The 26,465-nt window shown below is 39.0% G+C and overlaps 1 protein-coding gene across 5 annotated transcripts in view; it reads right to left on the bottom strand.

Moving 5' to 3' along the window:
- PRUNE2 (prune homolog 2 with BCH domain) overlaps nt 1-26,465 on the bottom strand; it is a 144,332-nt gene that overhangs the window by 110,000 nt on the left and 7,867 nt on the right. For all 5 annotated transcript variants that reach the window (XM_040580045.1, XM_040580047.1, XM_040580046.1 and 2 more), the window contains exons 2-3: nt 1,176-1,280; nt 506-708 (exon numbers count right to left, since the gene is read on the bottom strand). In XM_040580045.1, the coding sequence (XP_040435979.1) occupies nt 506-708; nt 1,176-1,280 (308 nt within the window). The remainder of the gene's footprint in view (nt 1-505; nt 709-1,175; nt 1,281-26,465) is intronic.

Genomic DNA, 26,465 nt, shown 5'->3' with positions numbered 1-26,465 from the left:
GAGTATATGGACTATCGTCTTCCACTGAGCAACTCCGACCCTCTAGCATTGACAACAATTTGAGAAAAATCCTGTAGTTTGTAAGGACTGCAATAATCTAGCAGCCATCTGAACACATGCAAAAGTGCTATCCATCTCCAAACCACTAGGAGAGTCTTAATGCCTTTAGTGAAAGCCAACTAAAAGGCAGGAAGAAAACCTGATCTCTTATTTACTAGTCACAGGAAACTTCCAGACTATTTGAACTAAACTGCAATATCTAATCTAAACTGTGTGAGAATACAAGGTCCTTAAAACAGGGACATCCATTAGAAGTGACAGAAAGGTGACTATTTAGGTTGTTACATTTACTGGACATAATGGGAGTTAAAATATACTTTGATTTCCTTTTTTTGGTCTGTGTTAACATTGCAATACCAGTATTAATGCAGAAAAAATGTAAAAGAAAATTTTTAAAGCAGCTCAAACCCACATAAGCCATCTTGTTGTACATACAATGCAATACCTTGTCAGCATGTTGCTGTTTACAAGTGTTAAAGACAATTTCCCTTCAGCATTCAGCTGGTGCAAATTGATTTCATCGCGGAAGATATGGAATGACTCCGGGATATTCAGCTCCTCCAATATACATCTTGTCTCTGTGAAGTAGCTAAAATCTTGTCTTGGTATGTTCAACACCGGTAAGCAAAGAACGTCAGGAGGACTGACCTGTAACACAGGTGTGCATTTGTCAGAGTTGCAGAAAACAAAAATTGGTTTTTCTTAGGAAAATGTTTTAACACAGTGAGCAATTAGAAAGAGTCTGATTTTTCTGTTTGGTTTTCCCCCCCCCCCCCCCCTTCTACTTCATTTTTAAGAAAATGTGGTTTGCTTTTTCTCTTGTTATTCTGTCTCTGTTTGCTTCCTACAGAATCACTGGAAACCAGGAAGGAGGAAGAATGATGTACAGGGGTGAACTTCTGCTGCTATTGAATAAGCCACCTAATACTCACTCATTAATTTTAGTATGGAATGAAATGTAATTGTTTCTACATAAAAATCTCACCCCTGATGGTAACAAAATCATTGTCCAGAATAATGTTTCTACTGTATGTTGTAGTTAACTTAACAATGAGATGTCTGTAACAACATGGAACCAATAAGTTAAGACCACTCGGTCCCATTCTCCCCATTACCTTGTCTAGAAAGTAGGCATAGGCCAGGGTAGAAATAAGAGAATCCAAATCACAGGACTTATTCCCAAGAACAACATGGACTTTCTCCAAGCATTTGCTCCTGTTCTGTAACAGTAGTAGAAGACAATTGCAATGAGTGACAATGACGACAAAAAACAAAGGCCTATCACCATGGCACTTTGAAAGACAAGTTAAATATCATGCACCATCCACACTGTGGGATCAGACATGTTTCCTTGGCTTCACAGCTCCCAGGAAAGCCAAGAAACATGGTTTTCATAAGAGACCCCAGTTTAGAACCCAAACTAGATCTCACCCTTTAGCAGCCAAACATCAGATAAGCAGCTTCATGTGTATGTGGGAAAAGCTTTTGAAAACACTTTGCAGGTCTAATCAGAAAAAGAGTTCAAAAGAGCGTGGTAACAAACTATACACAGCAAGATGTAGTTTTAATTTTCCCTTTCTCCTTTGCTTGCTGAAATCAGTAACCAGACAAAGTTTTTGACTGACTCCTCAGAAGCTGAACGCCCCCAGTGAAGCACTTGAAGTTGTTCTCACTTGAAAAGGGAACCAAGTCTCTCCTGCATTTAATAAACTTGAGAGCCTTCCAAACACAAGGAAAAGAACACAGACCAATTATGTGAAAGGAAAATATTCCAGGGAAGTGTCTACCTTCTTCATAATTGCACACACAAAATGTAAGATGATGTTTTTCTCTTGTGCACATCATTAATGTCAAGCTAGCTGCACAGAAACATTGCAGTTTATTTTCTTCTAATGAGCTATGCCTCTTAATTTGAGAAACATCTGACTGATGGTAAGGTAGATGTTTCAGAACCAAATATATGCAATTAGTACACAGGCTGATGTACTTGCTTGATATTCTGAATTAGGATTCTGGGTATCAAATAAAATGTTAATCTTTCAACAGAAGTATAGAATTACTATATTATCCTCAATAATTATAAATGTGCAATTTTTTTAAAACTAACCTTTTTTCTCTGTGTCTAATTTCACCTCTGTCTGGTTATAAGGAAGAAACTCAATTCTTTGTACCTTATATGGAACCCAGCCATCAAAATACCTTCGGGTAATAAAACCAGGACACCTATTCTCCATTCCCTATGAACCGGGAAAGACAGCCAGCATTCTGAAGAGTACAGTGTCTGGAACAGATACATTCATTTCAGCTGTAGGTCTTCAGCAGCAATAAACTGTCTCAGTTTTCCTCTTTCCAATGTATCTGTTGCTATATTGTTCTGCAACATGTATTTCTGATTAATCTGCCACCCTAAAGAATGAAAATAAAGTTCATGAGCTCATCCTTTGTCAGTATTATTCAGTGTATAGAAGTCTTTTTCTTTAGGTTCATTGTAACTGCAAAAAAATGAATGAACTGACAAATTGATTATTAAACCTACAAAGTCACCCACGTCTAGGAGCTCAGTGCAAATATAAAAAATTTCAAGCCATCTGATGCTGTTCTGTATCTACATGTTCTGTACCTATAGAAAAACTGCTTCTTATTGCTTACATTAAACAAGACACTATCCCATACAGAACTAGCAACAGTCATCTGAGTTTCAGTGATGAATGGCAGACCTATTTGTGTCATCAGGTACGTAAGTGTTCTCTTTTGAAAAATCAAGACATTTTTTGTGTTGTCTTTAGAATTCATTCTCCCAAGCACTAAAATCTGCACAGTTGTTTTTACAACTCACTTGATAGCTGTAGCTTTGTTAAACTCACATGTTAGCTCTAGCATTGTTACACAGGTATACTGCGACTCTAAAATCTGTAGAAAATCATGTGGGAGGAGAACCGCGAAAGATGGGAAACCATCTTTGTCTTAAAAACTGTTTAAAAGGAAAAGATGAATTCACATTTCTAAAGAAAAAAAAACCAACCAAAAAACCAACAAACAACCCAGCATCTTTCACTCATTTGCATGTGCCCTCATGCTGCCGACACACACACCCCACCCCACCCCCCCCAGCTTTATTAACTCTTCAGGAATGGAGACAGAATAATGACACAAAACGTGAAAAAATTCAAGACTAAAAGTTTCTGAACCCTACACTTGACTTCTGAAGAAATGAGAAAAGCATGGCTGTACAAAGCAGAATGCAAAGAGAACACAGTGGGACAAGAAAGCTCTGGAGACCATCTCTTTGTAACGCAAACAGGCCAACTAGCCATTTAGGGACTGACTTTTTAAGTCCGCCACACCAGAATTTCATCAACACATACAAACCATAACAGACCGTGGAAGGACAGGCCACCTCTTCGGACTATTCTCAAGAGCTTAACAAGAGCTCTGAGATAGAGCTTATTAAGCTGATTTTTTCACATGACAGTAAGCAGGCTAACGGTGAGAGGGTGTATTTCTTCATCAGCCTGCCAACACACTATTCCTCTAAACAACTACTCGTTTCCTCCAAAATATTTCTGCCCAAGACAGACATCTGGTTGAGGTAACCTGCTAGCTACTGCCAACTCTTTCCCAAAGCAAAGGGAATGAAAAACAAATTTCTGAAGACGTTCACTGGTTTCTGTTGCACACTGCCTTTCCCTGGTCACTCCAGAGAGGGCATATTTTTATTTCATCCACTACAATTGGTTATTTTAATGACTGTACTCTACCCGAGTAAGAATCTGTTCATTTGTATACAACTACCCCACTTCATTCCCTAATCTCTCATTTGCAACTTTTAGCAAAGTGTTTTTCGATGGAGTTTTTCTAACAAAATGACAGCTGTTCTACTAATGTTAAAATACGAAGTCAACCTGTAAGCTGTCTTAATTAGTAATTCAAGTTTCTGTTTCACAGATTTCAAGGCCAAAATCGGCTAGAACAGCAAAGAAAGTCTGTACTTCATATTCTGGTGATGTAAGACATACTGATGAGAGAGAAGTGACAATTCACATCTTGTTTCACCAGTCTGAAGAATCTTCTTCACTAAATACAAGTGTGAAAGCACAATTTTTGAAGAGGCACCTTCCAACACCAAATCATGTCTTACCAAACTAATTATTATAAATAAATTTATATTAATAAAGTTGTAGAGTATGTTTGGACAGTTAATTCTTCCTGTAGTTCTGCAAATTCATAAAAGGAGTAAAACCTAAGAAAACCAACCTAAAATTTCACTCTAATTATTACTACAAAGCACAAGAAAATGTTTGCTATTATTTTCCTAAATTAAATCATGCTTTTTCTTAACAAATACTCTTATCCACATAAGTAATCTGTTCTCTCAAAGGCAAGTTGGATTCAATGATTCTTATGGGTCCCTTCCACTTGAGATATTCTACGATTCTATGATACATTTCCAAAAAACAGCGTAAATTTGATATAGGTAGAAATAGATCAGACTTGCAGACAATCTGTACCAGCCACTGTTAGAAGTCCCACCCTAGTATCCGCATTCACATAGTTTGTGCCGTCCCATTACAGGCAAAGTTAACAGGAAGATTAGAACCACTGGGGTAAACAGTAACTCCCCTGAGGACATGGATATAACTCCAAACCACAGACCATGAGCTACAGTCTGACAGCTGTCACATGCAAAACTGAGCAGCCAAGGACATTTACAGGGAAGTACATAAACAGGTACATGCTACCCCTGACACAGCTCAGTACACTAAGAAGGAATTATTTATCTTCCCACTCCCCACTGATAACCACTAAAATAACTCAGTGACACATTAAAGATCACACATGCATAACCTACTCACATGGACAACACTTTCTACTGCAAGCTTCTTTATTATTTGAACTGAGTATTTATCTGATGCCAGAACCACAGACGATGTATTTATTACTCAAGACAGCTAGGTTTTCTCTCCCCCATTCTATTTTAACAGAGGAAACCCTGTACCAACAATGCAGATACTTTAGCTAAAGCTTAGCAATGACCACAGTGTTATACATGTGAGAGAGCATGAGATAAAATATTGTTTCATCCCCTGCTGGACAGACAATTTGAGATCTGTGCATTGGGTAACAGATCAACTCTGCCAAACTGCAGTGATAAAAACCTGAATGCTACTGCAGACATTCACCTTAGTACAAATAGGTGCTGTCTACCAATTCTACCACGGGACTATGAAAGCAACATTTTAAACCCTCAATCTGATTTGCAGCATCTTGTAAGCTGTAGAAGTCAGTACTTTCAGCATGATGTCACTGCCTCAGATAATCATTACTGGCAAAAAGACACCACCATCCATGGATAAAAATCATGAGATACTCCTTCAGGACCAGCCAGGCCCCATAGTCTACTACCAAAACATTGCTTAATGCAACTTTTAAAGCAATCAAAAGCTAGCATGAAGGAGGGTGCTGACAGATCTGAAGTTACACTAAGAAGAATAACTGAATAAATTGTTACTAAAATGATGGAACCCTCAAAACAACCTTTGTTTTCATCTTCCAGGGCTCAAACCTGAACTTACCTATAATAATATAAGCAGAATCCCGCACAAAGCAAGTGTTCCCTGCGACAGGCTGTGGTTCTTCTGTATGTGGAACCATGGTGTGCTATCCCCCAATTCTCACATCAGATAATGGTCCTCAGATCTTCCATAAGAAGTAGCATCCTCTCGCTCAGGTGACATCTTAGCTCTGACAGACTTATGCATAAAGTTTCCTCCGTTAAGTTGGTACCACCTCTTCTGAGGCTGAGGGAACTGTCTCCTCAGCTTCTACGGCTGCTTACGGTTCAGAAACCAACATGAAACCAGCACGAGCTGTTGTTGTGACCCGATTTCTTATCTATTTTTTTCTAAATATCAAGGCACTAGGTAGACCTTCCACTGACTGTTCTCACATACTGCTTTAATGATCCGTGATACTTTTTTTTCACCTTTTGTGATCTCAGCTCTTCTGCTCAACTAAGCATAATTGTATTCTCTTTTCCTTCCCCTCTTGCAGGTCCAAGACAATTTCACCAGCATTTCCTCTCCCCATGTATAGCTCCCTGAATGACTTTTTAGTATCTTACCACTACTTATTAATAATAGCTTTCCAAAAAAGTATACTCTCCATAAAAGCAACCCTGGAGTCTGCCATCCCAGGGCCACCCAAGCTTACCGTTTTCCTGATGGGTCTGAGACTGCTACCTCTTTCATCCTCTCAGGCACAGTTAGTTTGCATAGTCTCCTGCTTGCTCATCAGCCAGCTATGAGAAAAGCAGGCATGTGGATGTGAGGCTTCCTCTTCCAGGTCTTTCCAAGCAAATACCCCAGCATAGAAGCCCACAATCAGGAAGAAGATTTAGATGCATAAACTCTGTGATACTTAGATGCAGTAAGACTAAACCATATTAACTCCTGCAGCTACCACAGCTAAATCTGAGAGGAATTATGAATTCTCAATAGCTCTAAGAATTAAAAAAAATTAAGAGACTAATGATGAAAACTGGAACTCATAACGATCTTGCAAGACAAGAAATACTGGAGACCTCTTCTAGTATAAACAGGAACCCCTACAAAACACGGTCTCAACTACATGAGACCACTGATCTCTGTCAGTGCCGATAGGTTTTTGTTTAGCTAGATTAAAGCCAAGTTGTAAAATGTATAAACACTGGATGCTTGGGATAAAATGAATTAAAGAAATGATGTGTCATTCTCAGATGGTATCAGTCAGGATAATTCAATTCAGATCAGGCTGGACAGATCAGCAGTCACTTACCATGCTAAAAAAAGAGATTTATAAACATTAAGCTACTTCTGCAATCTAGTAAGAGATCTCTTCCAATACTCTGATACTTACAGCAAAGAAACTCTTATCTGCCCAGTTTTGGTTTTATTCACCTAAAAGCATTAGCTGGGCAACTGTATCTTTAGGCAACTGTATCTTTATGCAACTGCAGTCAAAAATAACTTTCTACTGTTTCTTACCTGCCTCAAACAGCTGATTCATTCAATCATACTGCATATACTAGCAATCAGGTTTGTAAATCTTTGACTAGGATGTATTACTACAGCGATTCATGAAATAACCACATGCCAGTCAAAAAAGACAGTGTCTCTTCTTTTTTTCTTCTGTTAATACAGAAGCTGAAATGATCTTGCAAGACAAGAAATACTGGAGACCTCTTCCAGTATAAACAGGAACCCCTACAAAACACGGTCTCACTGTCTCAAGGCAAAAATTTTTGTTCTTCTCGCCCTCCTTCGTACACACACAGAGGCAGCCACACACAACCTTGCTTTCTCAGCCAGTTTTCTTTTTGCCTCAACTACCACTGGATCTTCCGTCCTTCAACTGCAGCAAAATCACTGCATTTTGCTGCTGGCGATGAGACAGTACCTCTCAAGGATAGCAATTCTTTAAAGGAAGGAGCTATATGGCTCAATAGAAGCATATTAATGTAAGAAGAAGATGCAGAGATGCATAATAACGCAGTGTCAGACACAATTCTCAAAGTTTTATTCAACCTGGTGGCTGAAGCACTAACAGGGGAGCATGGCTGCACAGACATACTTAGCTTTCCTGGAAATGTACGGGGAAAAAGCCTGCCTGGACCAAGGACAAGCTGGTGACAAACACTGCAAGTGAGATTTTATATCACTTACTTACATGAGAGAGGATTTTCATACCTACTCATTACCTTTGCAATCCCTCTCCAACCCAGAGGCAGAACTTATTGAGTAGTCATTTTGGAGTATGTCTTGCATTTGCCTTATAGTATCAGGCATTATTATACTTCTATCAGCCTAAGGGCTTTTAAGTTGCTCATCTTTCTCCATTGTCAAAGAAATGGCTTTAAGCCAAGGCAAAGTTAATTGAGTATTTTATGCAAAATTCAAGTTAGTTTAATATTTCATAAGTCTTTTCACAAGAAAGCTTTTTTCTGGCCTGGGAAAAAAAATGGTCTCTCATCCTGGTAAGTCTTTGTTTTCCTTTATTTTTGAGGACAGAAGAAAAAACTATGATATTTCTCTGCCCCTGCAGTATCATTTATCATATACAGTAAATAATATATTTTGTACTTTACTGTAATAGTTGTAAAAAAACATGTTACATAGTGGGTTCTTCCCTAAGGAACATAATTTAATAGAGAGAATTTCGAGTGTGCCATATTTTAATCACTACCTGTTGGATCTATATTGTACAAAGTTGCTTTCCTTATGGATCAAAAAAACCCCACCTTTTACAGCCAACATCAATCCTACTAGCAGAATAAAGTATAATAAAACAAAAGGGCAATTTTCTAAATGCACACCATCTGCTTTTGTATGGGAGGCACAGTCTTACAGAAAAGACAAATGAAAGTGGAAGGGTTAAAAATTCAGTACCTCGGAAATGGCTAGACAGGCATAAAATATCACCTGGTATTTTGCGTTGAGTAAGATCTATGACAATAGACTATGACGATAGACTATGACTAGTCTATAACAAAGAGTAGGAAAAGGTCTTCACACCTTAGTTGTCATGCATATAGAGCTCACCTGGGGCCTAAATGATGCACATATTTCACCCAGCCTCACCTGCACTCCTCTCTCTGATGGTGACTGCACTTCCCACAGGAGGTTGAACATAGCCTTGTTGGACGAGCATTATTGGTTTTCTGAAGTTAATACCTTAAAAGCCATACTTTAGAGCCAAGAGCTTGCTAAAGAGAGTTTTATTTAGAAATGCCATTTCCCAAAATCACACTGCTCCACAGAAGCATGCTGATCCTTCAAAAGTAATAATGGAAATGAGGCAGGTTAACTATCTGGCATGCCAGCCAGGCAAGGAAGTCTTGTCCCTAGATCGTTCCTGTAATTTCCACAAAACAGAAGCTCTCTTTTCCAGTCATCTCTAATCAAGAATTGGCACGGTCAGCTATTGCTGCTGAGAACTCAGTTCAATATTCCTGTATTACCAACAGGCTCTGATTTGGCATTCTGCAGACAAATTTCACATTGTTCAAGAAAGAATTCCTACCGACTGCAAACATCTACTCTCTCTTCACTTTCAATTAACTTTACAGAATGTAACTGCATGCAAGTCTGCTCTGCCTGTCCTTTAAACATCTTCTCTCTAAGCTATGACATACATTTATTCACACTGAGAAAAATAAAAACTATCAATGGTTTCCTATGTGCAATTTTCATCCAAAAAAGAATAGTTGGAGTAACTAAATAATGCAGAGATGCCACTTAAATATCAAAAGCACCACCACAGAATTAAAAACATCAATCAAAACCTTGTTGGCTCCTTTTAAAATTAATTTGTCCCATTGATTGGTTTGGCATTGATTTTCCACCACTTTGCATAAGCTTTACATGTTCACACTCTCTTGCTTCTCCAACTTTTTGCCTTTAGGGCCAGCTTTTGAGACACCGCTTGTGCTGGATCATGGGGTTTAAGTATGCGGTACACCCAACAGCATCTAGTTTTCGAAATGGGGTACACATGGGGTACACGTACATGCCCACGTTCACACACATTTTGGAAGCATGACTCCGTCACCACATGTTTTGATCCGAATTTTGCTGTTAACAGTAGAGATAAAATTCCCATTAAGTCAGACAGGTATTAAATATGCTTCGCCTTAGGGAACTAAAAGAGACCTACGTTTTTTATGATAAAAGATTAACAAAATGAGGAGGGGAAAATCTGACTTAAATGACCTTAGGCTCAGTAAAGGTATTGCAGTGCTCTTCCTGCCAAGACAAAATAGGATATACCCTTGCATGGCTGAAAAAAGAAAATGCAGCAGAATGATTATTTAACTTTGAATCAGCAGTAGTTCAACAGCCTGTCAATAGGATTCTCTATCATAGAAGTGATTGAAGTAAAAATCAAAGTTCCCCTCTTCCTTTTATGCTGCATTAACTCATTTGTTAATCAAACTGATGTGTTCTATGCAGGACTAGAACTCTCACTATAGTAATAACTGAGTGTTAGCAATACAGCATAAGCAATTCAGCTCTGCAAGAGAGCAAGTTATATTCCTATTCCAGGTCATCTTTAGTGTCTGAAGCCAGTCACAGCAGGTATTTGAATTTTCAGCTCAAGTTACATGACTCCTCTACGCCACTTGCCACTAAACATGCAAAGGTGAGACTGGGATGCCTATCAGTTTACAGGACTTGATAGTATTCATCTCCTTTGGGAATTGTTTGCCTTACTACAGGATCAAGGTGTCCCCTGAGATATTAAAAAATAATTAGTTAAAAGTAGGGAGCACGTTTACCTGAGGAGCAGAGTGCCCCTGCCACATTAAGTGTATCAGTTCTGTAGGTGCATCAGGAGGTGACTGGTAGCAATAATCCCCTACATCATACACTGCAGAAGCTGAATGAATTACAGAAAGCAAAGAGAAAGTGCACTAGAGAAAAAAGGATATTTTTTTTTTTTTGGTGAAGGCAAGAGAATTCAACTCAAATAATATTCATTTACCTGCCCCTGTCACAGACCTACCGTCTAACCTCACAGTGTTTAAACTTAGCTTCTTCTCTGAAATGGTGGAAGCAACTTTGCAACTGAGAATACATTTACCAAGAGTTAGGCGTCACTTGGACACTGTGCTGTACAGGGGCCTTTGGAGTTGAGCTTCATGTTTCTTAAGTCAGTGTAGCCCTTAAGTGATACGCATCAACTGAACAGGAGACCATACCCTGAAGGGAGCCAGCAGCCCAGCAGGAATACCATTAGTGATCATACAATGAGACTGAATTTTCTATGCTTGTATATGCACAATATATAAACAGGTTCTACTCTGTTCTTTATTTTAATTGTACCATCTTGCAATCTCAATGTTTCTTCTAGATCAGGGGTCCTCAAACTACGGCCTGCAGGCCGGATACGGCCCCCCAGGGTCCTCAATCCGGCCCCCGGTATTTACAGACCCCCCCGCCCCCCCCCCACCGGGGGTTGGGGGGGAAACCAAGCAGCCGCAGATGACTGCCTGCCGCTGCATCTGCGCGCCAGCCCCCTGGTAAAAAAGTTTGAGGACCCCTGTTCGAGATTTTTATCTATGTGCTATAGGTATTTCTGAACATTGCACTTCAATACAAACATGTATAGCTCCATTTTCACATTTGCATTTTGTTTCAGATCGTCTGTGTAAACTTCTCCTATTCATCATGAACTGTATTTTAAGTGATTCAAGACAAAGCAAGTAGTCCATGCTAACAATAAAACATACACCATCTTCCCATCAGTGACTTATCCTGAAATGTATTACACACATTCTGTTGAGAATGATAAAATCATAGCTGGAAGAATGATCAGGAGGCCAAAGTCACTTTCAATTTTGCCTTTGTTCAACAGGTTTTTGCCATACTGTAATTATAAAATATCTTCGGCTTTTTAACCACTCTCTGTGAAGACTGCCTCAAGAAAAATGCAAGTTTGGTTTGATTTTTTTTTTTTACTTTAGTATTATTTTAGTCACAATTCTTTTTCCACACAGAAAACGAGAAACCAATTAAAAAGTACTCCTCTGCTGTCCTTTATGCCTGCTGCAAACACCATTCCCCAAAAGAATTTTTCCCAAAGCCCTTTCTTATTATTGGCAGCTTTTTTTGCCATGAGGGAAATCTATTATTGTAACATGTTTAGGTCCAAGTGTCTTTGTGAGGGATAGATGGGCTGACTTACTGCAGAAACTCAGCACAGATTAAAAATTACCTTGCAACACCATGCTTGTTAGAGAAATGACAGTACACCAAGAAATAAACATTCAGAATGAAACAACTTTGCAAAAACAATCTACTTTTTTTATTTGAGGTGTTATGAGAATAGAAGCATATGCTCCATTATGAGAAAGCACTGCCTTTTTACTCGTATACTAATTGGTTATGTCTATACTGTTTAGATCCTGAATTGCTCTCGACATAATACTAATACCAGGGTATTACATGTGAACAAGAGAAAACGCATAATCACATTATTGTATTACTTTTAACATTCATATGCTTTTAAGCATATGCCTAGTTACTAATAAACTTTGAACTTGCTGCCTTAATGTCTAATACTCTTTTTTATATTGGTGACATTAAAACAGCAGAAATTTGGAATTTATTTAGTAAGTTAGGCTGGGTTCATGCTAGGGTCAGGAGAGATATGATACTTCTTGAATCCACACACAAAGGATGTAATCCCTACATCAGAAGTCTCCGTGTACTGAGTAACCCTCGTTCTCTCATCATTTAGGCTGTATCCAAGTTTCCAGTCTGCTCATGAAATCCAAACAGGTTCTTAATACCATGACCCACTGAACACTTCCTGGACCCGTGTGAAACCACCTCTGTTAATTTGTCTCAGCAAGAAATCTGGTTCAGCTGTTATCCACCATGACACACCCTCCCCTCCAGCCCCATCAAAATCCCAACATCTACATCAACGTAGCTGAGCTCCATCCTTCACCCACACTGCGATGACTGGAGTCTTCCCAGACAATCGTTTTCTCTTTTGGACTGGCTGTCTTCTGCCAGAGCAGAATCAGGGTAACAATGCAGTGCTGACACCTCCAAAGTCAGACACATGAGATTCAGCGGTTGATCCTGCGTTCAGCTAATCAGCTGATTATTATTATTATGATGAAACATCAGCTAATGCCAGTGCATTTCTTCAAAAATCAATAATCTTCGACTATCATGTATTTTGCCTTTTCTGCACTCCATGTTCCTACGCGCATTCCCCTCTTGTGATGTCAAACATTCTCCACAGACTTTTCCAGATTGCTCTTAGGTGACTAAAGTATGTTTCAGGATAAACATTACCCAAAATGTTTTCTGAATCAGACTTCCCCATCTATCCTTGAGGCATTAAGAAGGCAGTCAAACATATTTCCTTGATACAATTTAGCTCACTGCAGATTTTTGCTGTGTTTTAAGCACACTATTGACTGCATTAAGTAACCTCATAATCACATTTAAAGGCTTAGTGATCTAGTGCCACCAATGTACTAAAATATATGATAACAAATGCAGTCAGCATTTTCCATACCATATGCTTGTAAATGTTATTCTGCAGGGAACCAATTAAAACTATGGAAAATTTGGAGCACAGACATATGGAAGAAAACAAAGCAACTTATCTTGTCACCATGGTGCTTGCTCAGTACATCGATTAGGGAATGGTGATATTATAGGACAAACAAATGCCACTTTAATTAAAGTGTGCTGAAAGGCAATATACAGTGGCGGTGTAAAACATTTATTTTTGCTGTGTTGGTGTTAGTTTCCCTTCTAATGAGATAGAACAGGTAAAATACACTCCAATAAAAAGAAAAAAATCCACAAATGTTGTTATTTGAAGAAATGCAATACTAGTCCTAACGTACTGAAACATTTCTTTTAACGTTCAATGAGAAAAGGGCAGAAACTGAAATGGATTGATTTGGTCTCAGGGAAAACATTTTAAATACTGCTAAGGACATAAGATTTTTCAGGAAAAAAGTAAGTTTGAGCAGGACTTCTTTCTTAAATGTCTTTCTATGAAAACGTAGTGCATCAAGCAAAACACTGAACCTAATCCTTGTATTTGTCCAGCACCAATGACAATGGAAAAATAGAGGAAGAACTGTAAGAAATCACAGTCACTTTGAAAAATGTCCTCCAAAGGAAGCAAAAAGTTACCAGAAGCTAGAATCATGATTATCTGCTACAATTGGAACAAGCTGGGAAAGATCTATAGGAGAGAATATGCTCAAATCGGCATTTCCCATTTCTTCTTTGCGCTTCAGAATTCAGCACTGCAATAGTTAACTGTCTCACAGAGCACCACAGTGCCCATTACAAAGATTCCCAAAAAACTAAGAACCTAGAGGTTATATACTGTGGGTAAGACTTCTGCCTTATTCATGTACAGTGCCAATGACACCTTGAACTGACATACAGATGATGACACTGCAAACAATATTTACAGTGATTATTATTATTGCCCCTCTGAATCACTGCTCCATTTCACGTTATTTTGTCTTGACGTAGAACATATGCACAACTGAGACATGTTTTAAATTTAATGCACTAGGACAATTGGTACGGGGGAAAAAAAAGAACAAATTATCTTCCTTCTGCTTGTCATCACAGTAATGTTCCAGCACAGCCAAGATCTGTCAAGAACCGCAACATAATAAACCCATATTCCTCATACAGAGCTATAGTCGGATTGTCACTGCAGCTACCAAAAAACTCCACCTTGAACAGAGGTGAGAGCTTCTGAGACTTTACCCGGCACAGTAGTTAATTTCATCTCATAAAAGATAGGTTATACAAAGAAGAACTACAGAGTATACAGTATTAAAGATTATCTCGATGGCGAGCATATCAGCTACTGCTTTAGAAGTATGAAAAATAACAGACAAAATCACTTGAAGTGTAATTACAAAGTAAATCAAAGCACTGTTTATATTACAAAGCTATAAAACAATTCCTTTAAAGATATGTTATGCCATTTGTTTCTTTTGAAAAATCTGTCAAGCATTAACAGACTATGAGAATAAGGAACACAGCTAAAAGGGCTTTTTTTTGTTTAAGGTTTGGCTGAATTTCTTCCATTTTGATTAAGGTTTTCACAACACATTATTTCAAAATTTATTAAGAGGAGAAGACAGTAGATACAAATTGACAAATTCACATATAAAGAGACATCAATGACTGATTAAGTAAGGCATCCTCTTCAATAACAGTTTTGCTGAATCCCCTCAGTTAACACCAAAATGGGCAATTCATTACCCCAGCAAATCTGTTACCCTAGCTAATTCAAAAGATAACAAATATTTTAGAAAAAACCATGGTTATGACAGAAAAATTACACTAATATTTCAACTTTACCTTTCAACTGGCAGATCAACAATATCTTCTAGTTTATATTTAACCCACTACGATATCTTTATAATCTATGGAAAACACTAATAGATGTGTCCTCCTCCACAGAGGGACTTGCTTGATTTTGCTCAAGAGTCAAGCTCTTGGTTTTCAATGGAAGAGCATGCTGTCAGGAACAGCAGCATCCATTGATTTCTGTGCCTGCTGTAGTTAAGAACAAAGGGGTCCAAAGGTAAGGAGTGATATATAAGCTAGCGAAGAACAATCTGCTTCCTCTCAGGCTAATACCTTATTCCACCAAATCACAGAGCTCTAAACTTGCTTGCAGTGATTCTGAAGGTAAAAAAAAAAAAATTGAGAGCACACTGACAGAAGTCCTTAAATCTTGGGGAGGGGCGGGCATGGACCCAACCGAACAACAACAACAACCACCAAAAAACAACAAACAACAACCAAACCTAAGCACACAAAAGGGACCTATCGCAAGCCAAAATACCTGATGCACAAGACTCATCACAGCAGCCAGACCCACTGTTTTCTACTGTTCAAGTCTGCAAACACTGGTAGGGCATTTAGAATTTGCTTGTAATTAAACCCTACGTTAGTGACCAGCAACACAACATACTCCATCACATGGACATTTATTATGTACCAATAAGGCAATTCCTGTGTTTCCAAGCTACAGGAATGCTGCAACACATGAACTAAATTTCCTCTGTATTCACAAGGTGTTCAAGGTGTTAGGAAAAGGAATTCATCACAATTGGAGGTACTGACAAGCATCTAGTTAAACACTTGTCAGAACAAGAACAGTGGTAAGATTAGAAACCGGTGATGATTTTATGGCTTTGCAGTGTCAGGTCACCCTCTGTTCTCAATCTGACATTTCTTTAGCTTATTATTTCTGCTTAGTTAATTGCATAAATCTCAGCAGACCAGAGGACCATTACACAGCATTTTATGTAATAGAAGCATTTTGCACTGGAAGAACAAGAGAAGTAACTATGTGTAGCTTGCTTTCCCTCACATAGGAAGCATGTGCTGGCCTTGTACAGCTGTTGAAAGGGTATCTGTTCAGCAGAAACGGAATTAGGGAAGTCTGTTAAAAACAAACAGGGCGTAATTCTTTCTTTTCTTCTACCAGCTAAGTAAAACAGTATTTTTTCTCAGGATCAAGGAGGATAAGGTATGATGGCCACATATTTATATGCAGTTGTATTTGAATATTTAATCTCCGGCTCTAGATGGAGTTCATATGTATAAATACCAAAATATACTTGGCACTCCTGAATAAAAGAAGCACATCAGGCCTTGAAAGAACATACTGACTTGAAAGACATTTGAGATATTCCGCTACATAATTACTCAACAGAGAAGCACACTGTTTAATTTTATACAAGGACTAACCCACAGAGGCTTTGTGATTTGAGTCATCTATTACAGGCACAGCAATATATGAGAAGCAAATTTTGGGAATGAGGTCTACTGATAAAAAGTCTGTTATGGCTATCAGAGGAGGTCCATGTCCACTTGCTGAAGCTGTATGATTATTGCATTCCTGTGATTTTAAAACAAGTCTTAGAAATACATTGTATATGATTTCTATCAATTTGGGAAACCAGGATGCTAATAGTTATGGTAGTTAAGTGACACAACTAGCATCAAAATAGAAAGTTTAATGTGTATTTAATTTTTTTCTTTAAAAAAGTATACAAGATACAGAGATAGCAACATAAATACATTTCAACAACAGCATGACATAAAATACCTGTTTTGTTATGAACAGTGTACTGTGAACCACTTAGGCTGTGCAACATGCTTATGTTAATATTAGCATGAAAAATTGCAGTTTTTACTCTGCTGACATTTAGTATGTGAAATTAATTAACGTGATGCAAAGTGATAGCTGTGCTTAACAGTAAGAGAAAACAACTCAAAACACCAGGTAAAATGCATGACATGGGGAAAGTTTGGTATAGATTTTATTAAACTGTGTTACAAACTGCTCCTCATGAATGCAACTGTTTTCAGGAATGCTTCAGCATAAAAATTAACATTCAGAGAAAGTAGTAGAAAATATTTTAATGACAAAATATCTTCATTAATACATAACCCCCTCAGAAAAAAATTACAATCAGATTTGGAAATCTGAGTGCTTCGCAAACAGCAGGACACAGAAGACAGATATCCCTGTCTAAGCACCTCCTTCATCCATCACGGCTAATGATAACAAAAACATGGCAGTCAGTACCCAAAAATGAGACTAGCAGAGACCCAGCATAAACATTCGAAATGGAAAGGGGGGGGGGGGGGGGGGGGGGGGGGGGGGGGGGGGAGGCAAGACATTTCAACATTTCAGAAATTCTGTCCAAAGCAAACCTAGCAGCATAGTATTGTTCCCAGGTACGAAATATTATTGCTTCCAGATACAAAGGTGCCTTTTTTAAACATTATCCAGTGCCTTTTTTAAACATTATCCAAGCAACTGATTCTCCAAATACCACAGATCTGACATTAATACCAATTAGAGTGCAAACTGAACCTCAAATTAAAGCTGCAGAAAGAGCATGAAGCTTGGCAGCTCTCTGGAACAGTATTGGTAAGTTTCTCCTGTTTCCTCCAGAGTGTCTTTGGTCTTGCCGCAAAGTGCTGAGCTGTGCTACTGTTACTGACTCAATGTCTTATTATTGATCTCAGTAAAGATACTTTGCCCTTTCTTCAAAGTATACTGTACAAATTACAACTTAGCCAAGCTCTCGTCTCCAAATTACCAAAAGTACAGACTTAACTTTTCACTCCTAAATGTCTTTTACCATTTAAAATATTCCCTACATTTTATGGTTTTCTAGATTTACACATTTCTATGAAGAAAAAACCCTAAATTTAAATGTCTGTGATGGGACAAGGTTACAGTAACCTCTATGGGCATAGTTTTATTTTATCATCAAAAGGTAAGACACTTGAATTACAGATAACAGAAGTGCCCACAGGTATGAACTTTGGACACTTTGCATGTCAGGAATTGGTGTGTGCACATACATGCTTATGTAGGCATGGTGGCTACATTCAGTAGGACAGAGTATCTGCATATCCTGCTGTTTAATAACCTGGAATATAAGACAACTATTTCTATATAAGTTTATAAGACTTCAAATGTGAGGAATACCTGCTTAGGAATTAACACTTCATGTAGAAGTTGTGTACAAACGGAGGAGGGATCCTGTTTTCCATCCCCACCTCAAAGACTGTATGGTCAGTCCTCTGCACATTTGCTCCATTCTCCTCACTACCAGCACATGCAGAACTAGAACTAAACACACCCAGCTCCATTCCCACCCTTCTACTGGTTTCCTGGCACAGCAGCTATGTGGGCCTGAGAACAGGGACAAATCACACCTGACTTACTGAGCACATTTACCTTACAGACTATCATTAACTAAAAAGAACACATTGACTGATATTCTGTGTCTTCCTTTTTCTCCCCACTGATGCCAAGTCCAATTCAAGGATATGGTGCTAATGTCTGTAATTAAAAAGCAGATGATAAAGAGCTAAAATCAGACTTGTGGATTCTTTCCTCCCCCCCAGAACAACTATCAAATCTGTATCGGCATCTTTATAAGGGCTTACCAGGAAAAAGACCCAGTTACTACAGCTCAGTGGGTCTGAGCTATTTTAAAGTTTATATATGTTGATTTACATTAAATGCCCTCAGAAACATTTGCAATCATGTAAAACTGGGCCCCTGAAATTAATACCTTCCAACAACAGTAACTAAAGATTGCAAACAAAGAATGTAAGTGTAAGGAAGGGAGGAAGTTTTCAAGTTATTTAGATCTGTGTCAGAACCAGGAACCAAATTTCACACTTCTGCATTCAATAAACAATGTCTTTCATATTATCACTCTACTTCTCACTTTTTTTTTTTCTTCTTTTTTTTTTTTTTTTTTTGGGGGGGGTGGGCGTGGGGGTGGTTTCCACTGCCTGGTCTTGACCCTGTCTCACTCTGCAATCATTTCAAATAAAGTTCCATGATTTCCAGCAAGCTATGCCTAAGTTAAAAGTGTCAGACCATAAAATTGTTCAAAACAGCACTCAGTGTTAATGCACACTGACAGAACAGGGCTTGCAAGTACCCAAGTATTCTGTAAAGACACATGAAGCACAAGAGAATTTCCTTGCCCTGGCTGTTACCTATTCTTAACACACTTTTGGTTATTTTTCTTATTACAGCACTGGTTTCTAACTCCCAGTGCATACAACATTCTTCTGTCTGATATCTATCAATCTAACTCACATCAAATTATCACAAAAATGGGTTAATTTCTAGACATTCAGAAATGTGTTAAGGGGTCCTCAAGACAAATACAATGGCATATTACTCTTCAAAAAAAGGCGTATTTGAATTAGGAAGCATGCCACTCCTTAGCTTCTCTGGACTGTCATAGATGAATAGCCCATTGTGAGGCCTAAATCTTTTTAACTTTCAATAAATGATCTTTCATCTATAGCTGTGTACAGTGTCGGTGACATCCAGTCACCTGTTCTGTTTACTGGGATCTCTGAGGGAGGGAGCTTACCTCTCTTTCCTGTTAAAAGTGACAGTCAGTTGACTTGAAATGCTTTCTCAAGAACCTGTGATGCTCTAAATGTACCTGTTAATGACATACTAATATCCAGCCTTGAAAATACACATAAATACATGTCAAATTATGACTACACAGAAGAACAGATCTATTTTAGATTTTGTACAAAAGCTTGCAAAAATGTGTTAACTGTATTTCTTTTCGTTTCCAAGGAAAAACTAAAAGCTCCTCCGATTTCACAGAATCCTAGATTATCTTAAGTTGGAAGGGACCCATAAGGATCATCAATTCCAACTCCCTGCTCCTCACAGGACCACCTATAACTACACCATATGACTCAGAGCACCATCCAGACACTCCCTGAGCTCTGACAGGCTTGGTGCCATGACCACTTCCCTGGGGAGCCTGTTCCAGTGACCCACCACCCTCTCAGTGAGGAACCTTTTCCCAACATCCAGTCTGAACTCCCCTGATGTAGCTTCACTCCATTTCCTCGTGTCCTATCGCTGGTCAGCAGAGCGAGGAGACCAGAACCTCCCTGCCTGCTGCCCCCCCTGAGGAAGCTGTAGACTGCCATGAGGTCACGCTTCAGCCCTCTCTTCTCCAAGCTGAACAAACCAAGTGACCTCAGCTGCTCCTCCAAAGTCTTGCCCTCAAGGCGTTCAAATTCTTCTTTCAAATCGAAATAGAGCATTAAGAGTACTTTGGTTCTTGAACAGTTTTTGTCAGAAAGGCAAAAGCTATAGTATACAACAGAGGCATAGGGAAAGTCTAGTTTTTCCTTTCTTTACAGGTGTAAACTTACCTAAGAGGACAGTATTTCTCATACCTATGAAAGACACCAGCCAGACCAGCCTTATTCAGCAAGGTCTCCACCCCTGTCACCTCAGGAATTTTCTTCACATCTCAACAATTTCTAGAAGAAGCCTCCCTAGAGATTACTGGGAAATACACCACACTGCATCCCCTTGCATCCCCCAAGCTTGACACCATTTATACTTGTTGGGAGATGCACTACAGCATGCATGCAAGTGCACGTACGTGCATGTACCAAACACAGAAACTGTGCTGCAGCTGGTTCAGAGCAATTTCAGAAATGGCCCTCAGCCGCACGCTGTGCTCAGGTTTAGGCATTTAAGGCAGACAGCTCTGCCCAAGGGCTCCCTAGTCCATTAACCCACTTGCAGAGAGAGAGGGTTTGTGTTTCTCTCTGTGCATGTGAGCGACAGATAGAGTGAGTGTGCAAACAAGTGAACTAGATGAAAGTGGTACTTTAATAACATGAGCTAAGTGAAAACTGGTAAGGCTGGGATGTCAAGCTGGACAACTACATTCAGTGTTTACACCTTCCTTCAGATTTTCCCTATCTTGGCTTCTTTTCTTTTGCTAACATATATGCTCTCTACCTAAAGGATCTATGCAGTCACTTTGGAAACATTAAAATCCAAACCGCTACCTTAAAGTGAGTCTCCTGTTTTCACAATGTAATAAATCTGTAACAAACATTTTCATGCATCTGACAGAGATGTCTTCACCTTCCAATGCCTGGAGTGCAATCTGTTAGATCACCTTTTAAGCTTTCAAATTGGACAGAACAGGTCAGATTACTACTCCAGCTGTAACTTTTGCTACTGTACCACAGGGTTGCTGTTTCAGTTCAGAACAATGCTACGGAAATGCTGCATTTTTCCTGCTTTCTGCCATAAGCCTAGCAATCCTTAAGCAGAATTCCTTGTCTCTTAATTACCCATAAGGTTTATTTGTATAACCACTTCTGATTTATGGAAGCAAAGAGTAGATTCTGCTCTTACAGACTGACGTTAATTCAGCATCAGTGATTATTATCTGGTTGAGAAAGAAGCAGCTAGATTTTAATCACTACTTAATACGGCAACTAACCAGGCTGCTTTTTCTACAACAGCACCAAAGAGCACTAATCTAAGATCAGAAAAATTGAAAAGTGCAAAAAATTAAAATGAGTATCTAACTAGCTTAAAAGGTAAGTGATTAAGCACTCAGTTAACAATGGAGGATACATAAGGATAATTAAGTGGGGCTAGAAAGATTCAGAAGTCATTTCACATCTTGTCTGGCATCCTTACTTAGTTTCCAGTGGAGCAAAATGCAAACAGAAATAACTCAGAGGCAGACAGGACGAACTGTCTGGTCATCTAGCAATGGACAGCATGTCGTAGGGTAGAACAGTGAATGGCAGTTCATAAACAATCATATGTCAAAAGTCTAACTTATCATAAGCACTGTAAGACACTCAAAAGAACCAATCTGCACCTCATTGCTTGACTCAAAAGGAAATGACAAACTGCAACATAACAAGCACCTGTGGAGAACCACGAAGTACTTACACTACAGCATGCTGAAACTGTTGAAATTAATCAGACTCTACTAGTTTTACACACATTGGTACGTATGCCCCCACTCCTGTGGCACAGCAATATTGTGGCTCTGACTATTGAATATCCTACTGGCAGGAAAGGAGAGAGAGCAGACAGAAAACAGAGAAAAAAAGGAAAAAAGGAAAGAAATTAAATATATCTTCGGAAGCTACAAAGCTGAGAAGAAAAGGAAGCAAGAAGGTAAGTACACCTGCTTATTGCTGCCTGCATTAAAACAGTGCGTATTTATATTTAGTGCTCCATTTTAACCCACTGAAACCAGTCTTTTCTGTTTTCCTCAGGATAAACATGAACTAACGCTACCAGAACTGAGATTACTCTGTGTTTTCACCACTGTAACACAGAGCAGGACTTGAATTCCTAACCTAATAGGAAAGTTGCAAGGCATTTGACAGCAAGAATAAAATCTCAAGTTCTACAAGACAGTTGGAAGGGAGGCCAGGCAGGGGTGGAACTGGGGGAATAGACAGAAAGCCTGAAAGTTTTCTCAAGCAATGGTTTCTGCCTCCATAGACAACCTGGTAAAAAAACACATTCAAATTATTTTATGTGGGGACAGATAGAGAACACAGAAAGGGCATACAAACTGTTTCCGTAACAAGTAAGCCACATACTTTAACTTGTTCCATTTCCAAGAAACAAGATCTCAGCATTTTTAGTCAAACAGATTTCACAGTCTTCATACTTACCTAAACTTCATTTTCTCTATCATTTGTGTCTTATTTAGAACCTGTAAATAATTTATCTTTTCAGACACGAGATTGTAACGAACCCAATTCTCACACAGTGAGGGGGAGGGCTTAAGTTGATGGCTGGTTTGCTTTGGTTTGTTGTTTTCTTTTTAATGAAGGCTCAACACTTTGATATTGAGACAGGCTCATGCCAACAACTACAGCACGATGGAAAAATGATCAACCAAAGACTTCAGACCCAGCCTCAGAAATCCCTCTTTCACAGTGCAAAAGCTGCCAGTTGAAAACTGCAACGATTTTGAGAGGTGAACAAATAGCTGCTAAGATTAGATCACTTAACTCATTTTCACATGTGATCTAAACCAGAATATGAGCCCATGTCTCTGAAGATGAAAGACTAGAATTCTAGTCTGCACCACTCTCATCCCTGGAGAAAATGCTTTAACTCACAGTTATGCCACCCTTCCAAAGAATATGAAGTCACTGCCTTTGCTTGCTCTTCCTGAAACAACCAGTGCTGAATTTCTAGCGTGCATGAAATTCTCAAGGGAGGGAAAAAATTCCACATAGTATCACGGAACTGGTTTTATAAGGGTTTCTGTATCTAGCCTCTTGGAATACGCAGAAAGCAAAGAGTTGTACAAAGCCACCCCATACCTCTTCCTCTCATATACAAAACAACTTTTATGTAACAAATATTCAAGGTGCATTATTGTAAAGCTGTTGCAGCAGCTGCACAGTTTATCTATCATTAGCCTCTACATTTCCACAATTTCACAAAGAGATAAATGCACACATTTCCCTGAGGGGTGGTAGAAGGAAGGTATTAATCTCTTACTGCAGACTATGCCTTACTGATACAATTCAGCCTATAAACCCCTCACAGACTGAACAAGTCAGTCATTCTGAAGAAAAACAATCTGTAATCAGGTAAACTTGAATTAAGTATTTTTTCTAGTGGAAAAAAGTACCACAGCTACTATCTCAACTAACTCAAGAGAAAGGAAACAGCTACGTGCGTGTTTTCAAAAAGAGGAAATTTTGTTTCTTTTCTGCACTGACATGATTTCAATTTAATGAGTAATTTCTATTTTTATGCTTGCTGAATTAAAAGACCAAAACCTCACAGAAACATGGAAACAAAACCAACAACAGAGAGAGGCCTATAGCGAATAGTGGGTTTAAATTTTTATCTGGTCTTTTAGCTTGATAAGGCTATCCACTTCAAACACATATTAAAAAACATGCAGGAACCTAGCAGGCTAACCTTTCGAAGATTTCATACAGACCCGAACCTCTCAAACGCACAATACAGGGGTACATCACATAAAGCCACGTGCTCTTCTAAGTTACGTCCATGCTCAGGATACAGTCTCAATCTGTAAGAAAACTAGGTAAACATACATGAAGCTTCCGTGGACTGCATACATGCATAGTCAAACACCACTAGCACACTTTTCCAGCAAGTTAACCTATCATTGCACTCCGCCTGACTCAGCTGTAATCCAGCCAGCCCTGGAAAAGACACTGAGTGTTAAAAGCCTTGTTAAGTAAAAGAAAGGCTGCTGACTCAGTCAACTGATCACTTGCCAACTGTCTATATTTAGGAGAGGCTGTCCCTCCAAGTGTTTAAAAGTTTACCATTTATCCTCACTTCACAAAGAGTCAAACGTATTCCAAATGGAGCGATTCTGCTTCTCACTTAAAAAAGGATAGCAAACTCAGAAGAAAAGTTCCTTTATTTCCTCCTATCCCACTGATAGCAGAACTGCATACAAGGTTCACCAAGCAGAATATGCCTTCCTCTGACAGCACACCAGGTAGACTCTATGTCTCCACTGAGTCCCATGACCTATAAAAAGCACAGCAGTGTCTGAAGAAACAATTCAGAGGTTTCTTTTTCCCTACCAACTCAGCTTGGCTCAGGATTTTTTAATCACTATCATACAAAAGCAAGAAACTATTTCTTAAGTATAATTCTTACGCTCTCACCACAGTGTAGCACAATAAGATTAACTACTAGAGAAAAGGTCACTTCAGCGTCATGGTCTGTCACTGAATCAAAGGCTGGTTCAGCAGCAAACTCAGCGTCAGGTGCTGTATAAAGAGCCGCTTCTGTTATAGATTTGCTAATAAGTTAAGATTGATTGACTTTATTTGATTGATTATTTGATTTTATAAAATTATTTTATAGAATAGAAATATAGAAGGATAAGAAATATATTTTAATGAAACTTATAGTTGCACAGTAAAAGCCGCTATGAGATCCTCTGTACATCCCATACCAAGGCCAGAAGAATGGGCTAGAATCATTGTTAAAACTTAGGTAATAAATTTAGGGTTTGAAACGTTTCTTTGTATTTGACCAGTCTTCTGTGTGTAGAAGGTGTATTGAAATGTCAGAATATAAGATTAATGGAAACCGGGGAGAGTCGACTGGAACAACTTGTAGTTACCTGCCAAGAAACCGTGAACTTTAATAAAAGGTAATTCTGGCAGGGGGAGATCGCGACCACCGACTCATATACCACCTACCCAAATCGTACCCCAGACCCATTTCTAGATCTTTCTAAGCTCTACTGTGCAGAATCGGATATAGGAGGAGAATATGTTAATGATTTACAGGAAATAGTATGATTGTGTATGAATATTTAATGAATATGTATGAATAAGTTCTATATATGGTGTCTGATTTTGAGACTTGGTGTGCGTTGATCGTGAGAGGACTCGCTCATGCACCCGGCCATCAATAAAGAAGTGTCTGCTTATCTACATCACATTGGTGTCAATAAGTTCTTCATTCCGAGATTTCGGTAACACTTCCACACAGAAAACTAAACCAGAATCAAAACTGGGTCAATTTAGTGTGTCAATTACCAAAAGACATAAACACAATTATTGCTATCGAAGTACTGCAAAATGAAAATTTCTGAGATGGTACAAAACAGGTAAATCACATCACGTATACTGCAGAACCTCACTGTGCTCTAGAAGAAATTTGATGTGAGGAGGCTTAGCAATAATAAATTGGGGCGAGAGGAGAATGTACAAAAGCAGGTTATGACTGTGCAAGATGGAACCGGGCCAGTGCATTAGGTCTTTTAGGTCTATTACACATTATTCAGTTACTATTAAATGATACAGTAAACAAGGAAAGAGAACTGTCTGACCTCATGCAGACGTCAACATTTTTCTGAAATGTTCCTAACCTTTTCACCGTCCGTCCTCTGTCCTCACCACTGCAAAAATGTATTCCTATCTCATCAGGACAAGTAATATCATGCCACTTGTTAAGGACCTGTCCAACTGTTGCTGGCACCTGGCCCTCTTGTTCAGCGAAAAAGGACAGAACAGGAACATAATCAAGTCATTTAAACCCTGAGCCTGGTCTTCCTCGGGACTCCTGGCAAACGGGACTTTGGTGCTGCTCCAGTCCTGCCCCTTTCACAGCAAAACCCCCCACTTTCTCCCCACCGCCCTGGCACACTCCCACCACACACTCCAACAGCACAGCCAAAGCTGAGCTTTTGCGCCCTCTCCTTCTACTGCGCCTGTCTCTCACAGGGAGACACATAACACATATTGTAGGGATTAACAAAACTATCCCACCCAGCCCTCCAGCCCATAATCCTGGCATGTTCAGTTTAGACACACACAACCTGGCCATTGCAAAGTCCCACAGCTTTTTTTTTCTCATCAACCTCTCTGATCTACCCTCACAGACAACACTTCAGCTATCATTACCTGATGGTTTAATCACATAAATGTTATTTGGCTTCAGCAGAGGCAGGCTGGCAGCTTCCAGAAGGATGCCGTGGA

Source organism: Falco naumanni, chromosome Z (genome assembly GCF_017639655.2).
Source record: "Falco naumanni isolate bFalNau1 chromosome Z, bFalNau1.pat, whole genome shotgun sequence".
Taxonomy (NCBI): Eukaryota; Metazoa; Chordata; class Aves; order Falconiformes; family Falconidae; genus Falco; species Falco naumanni.
This window is presented reverse-complemented; position numbering and strand designations above follow the sequence as displayed.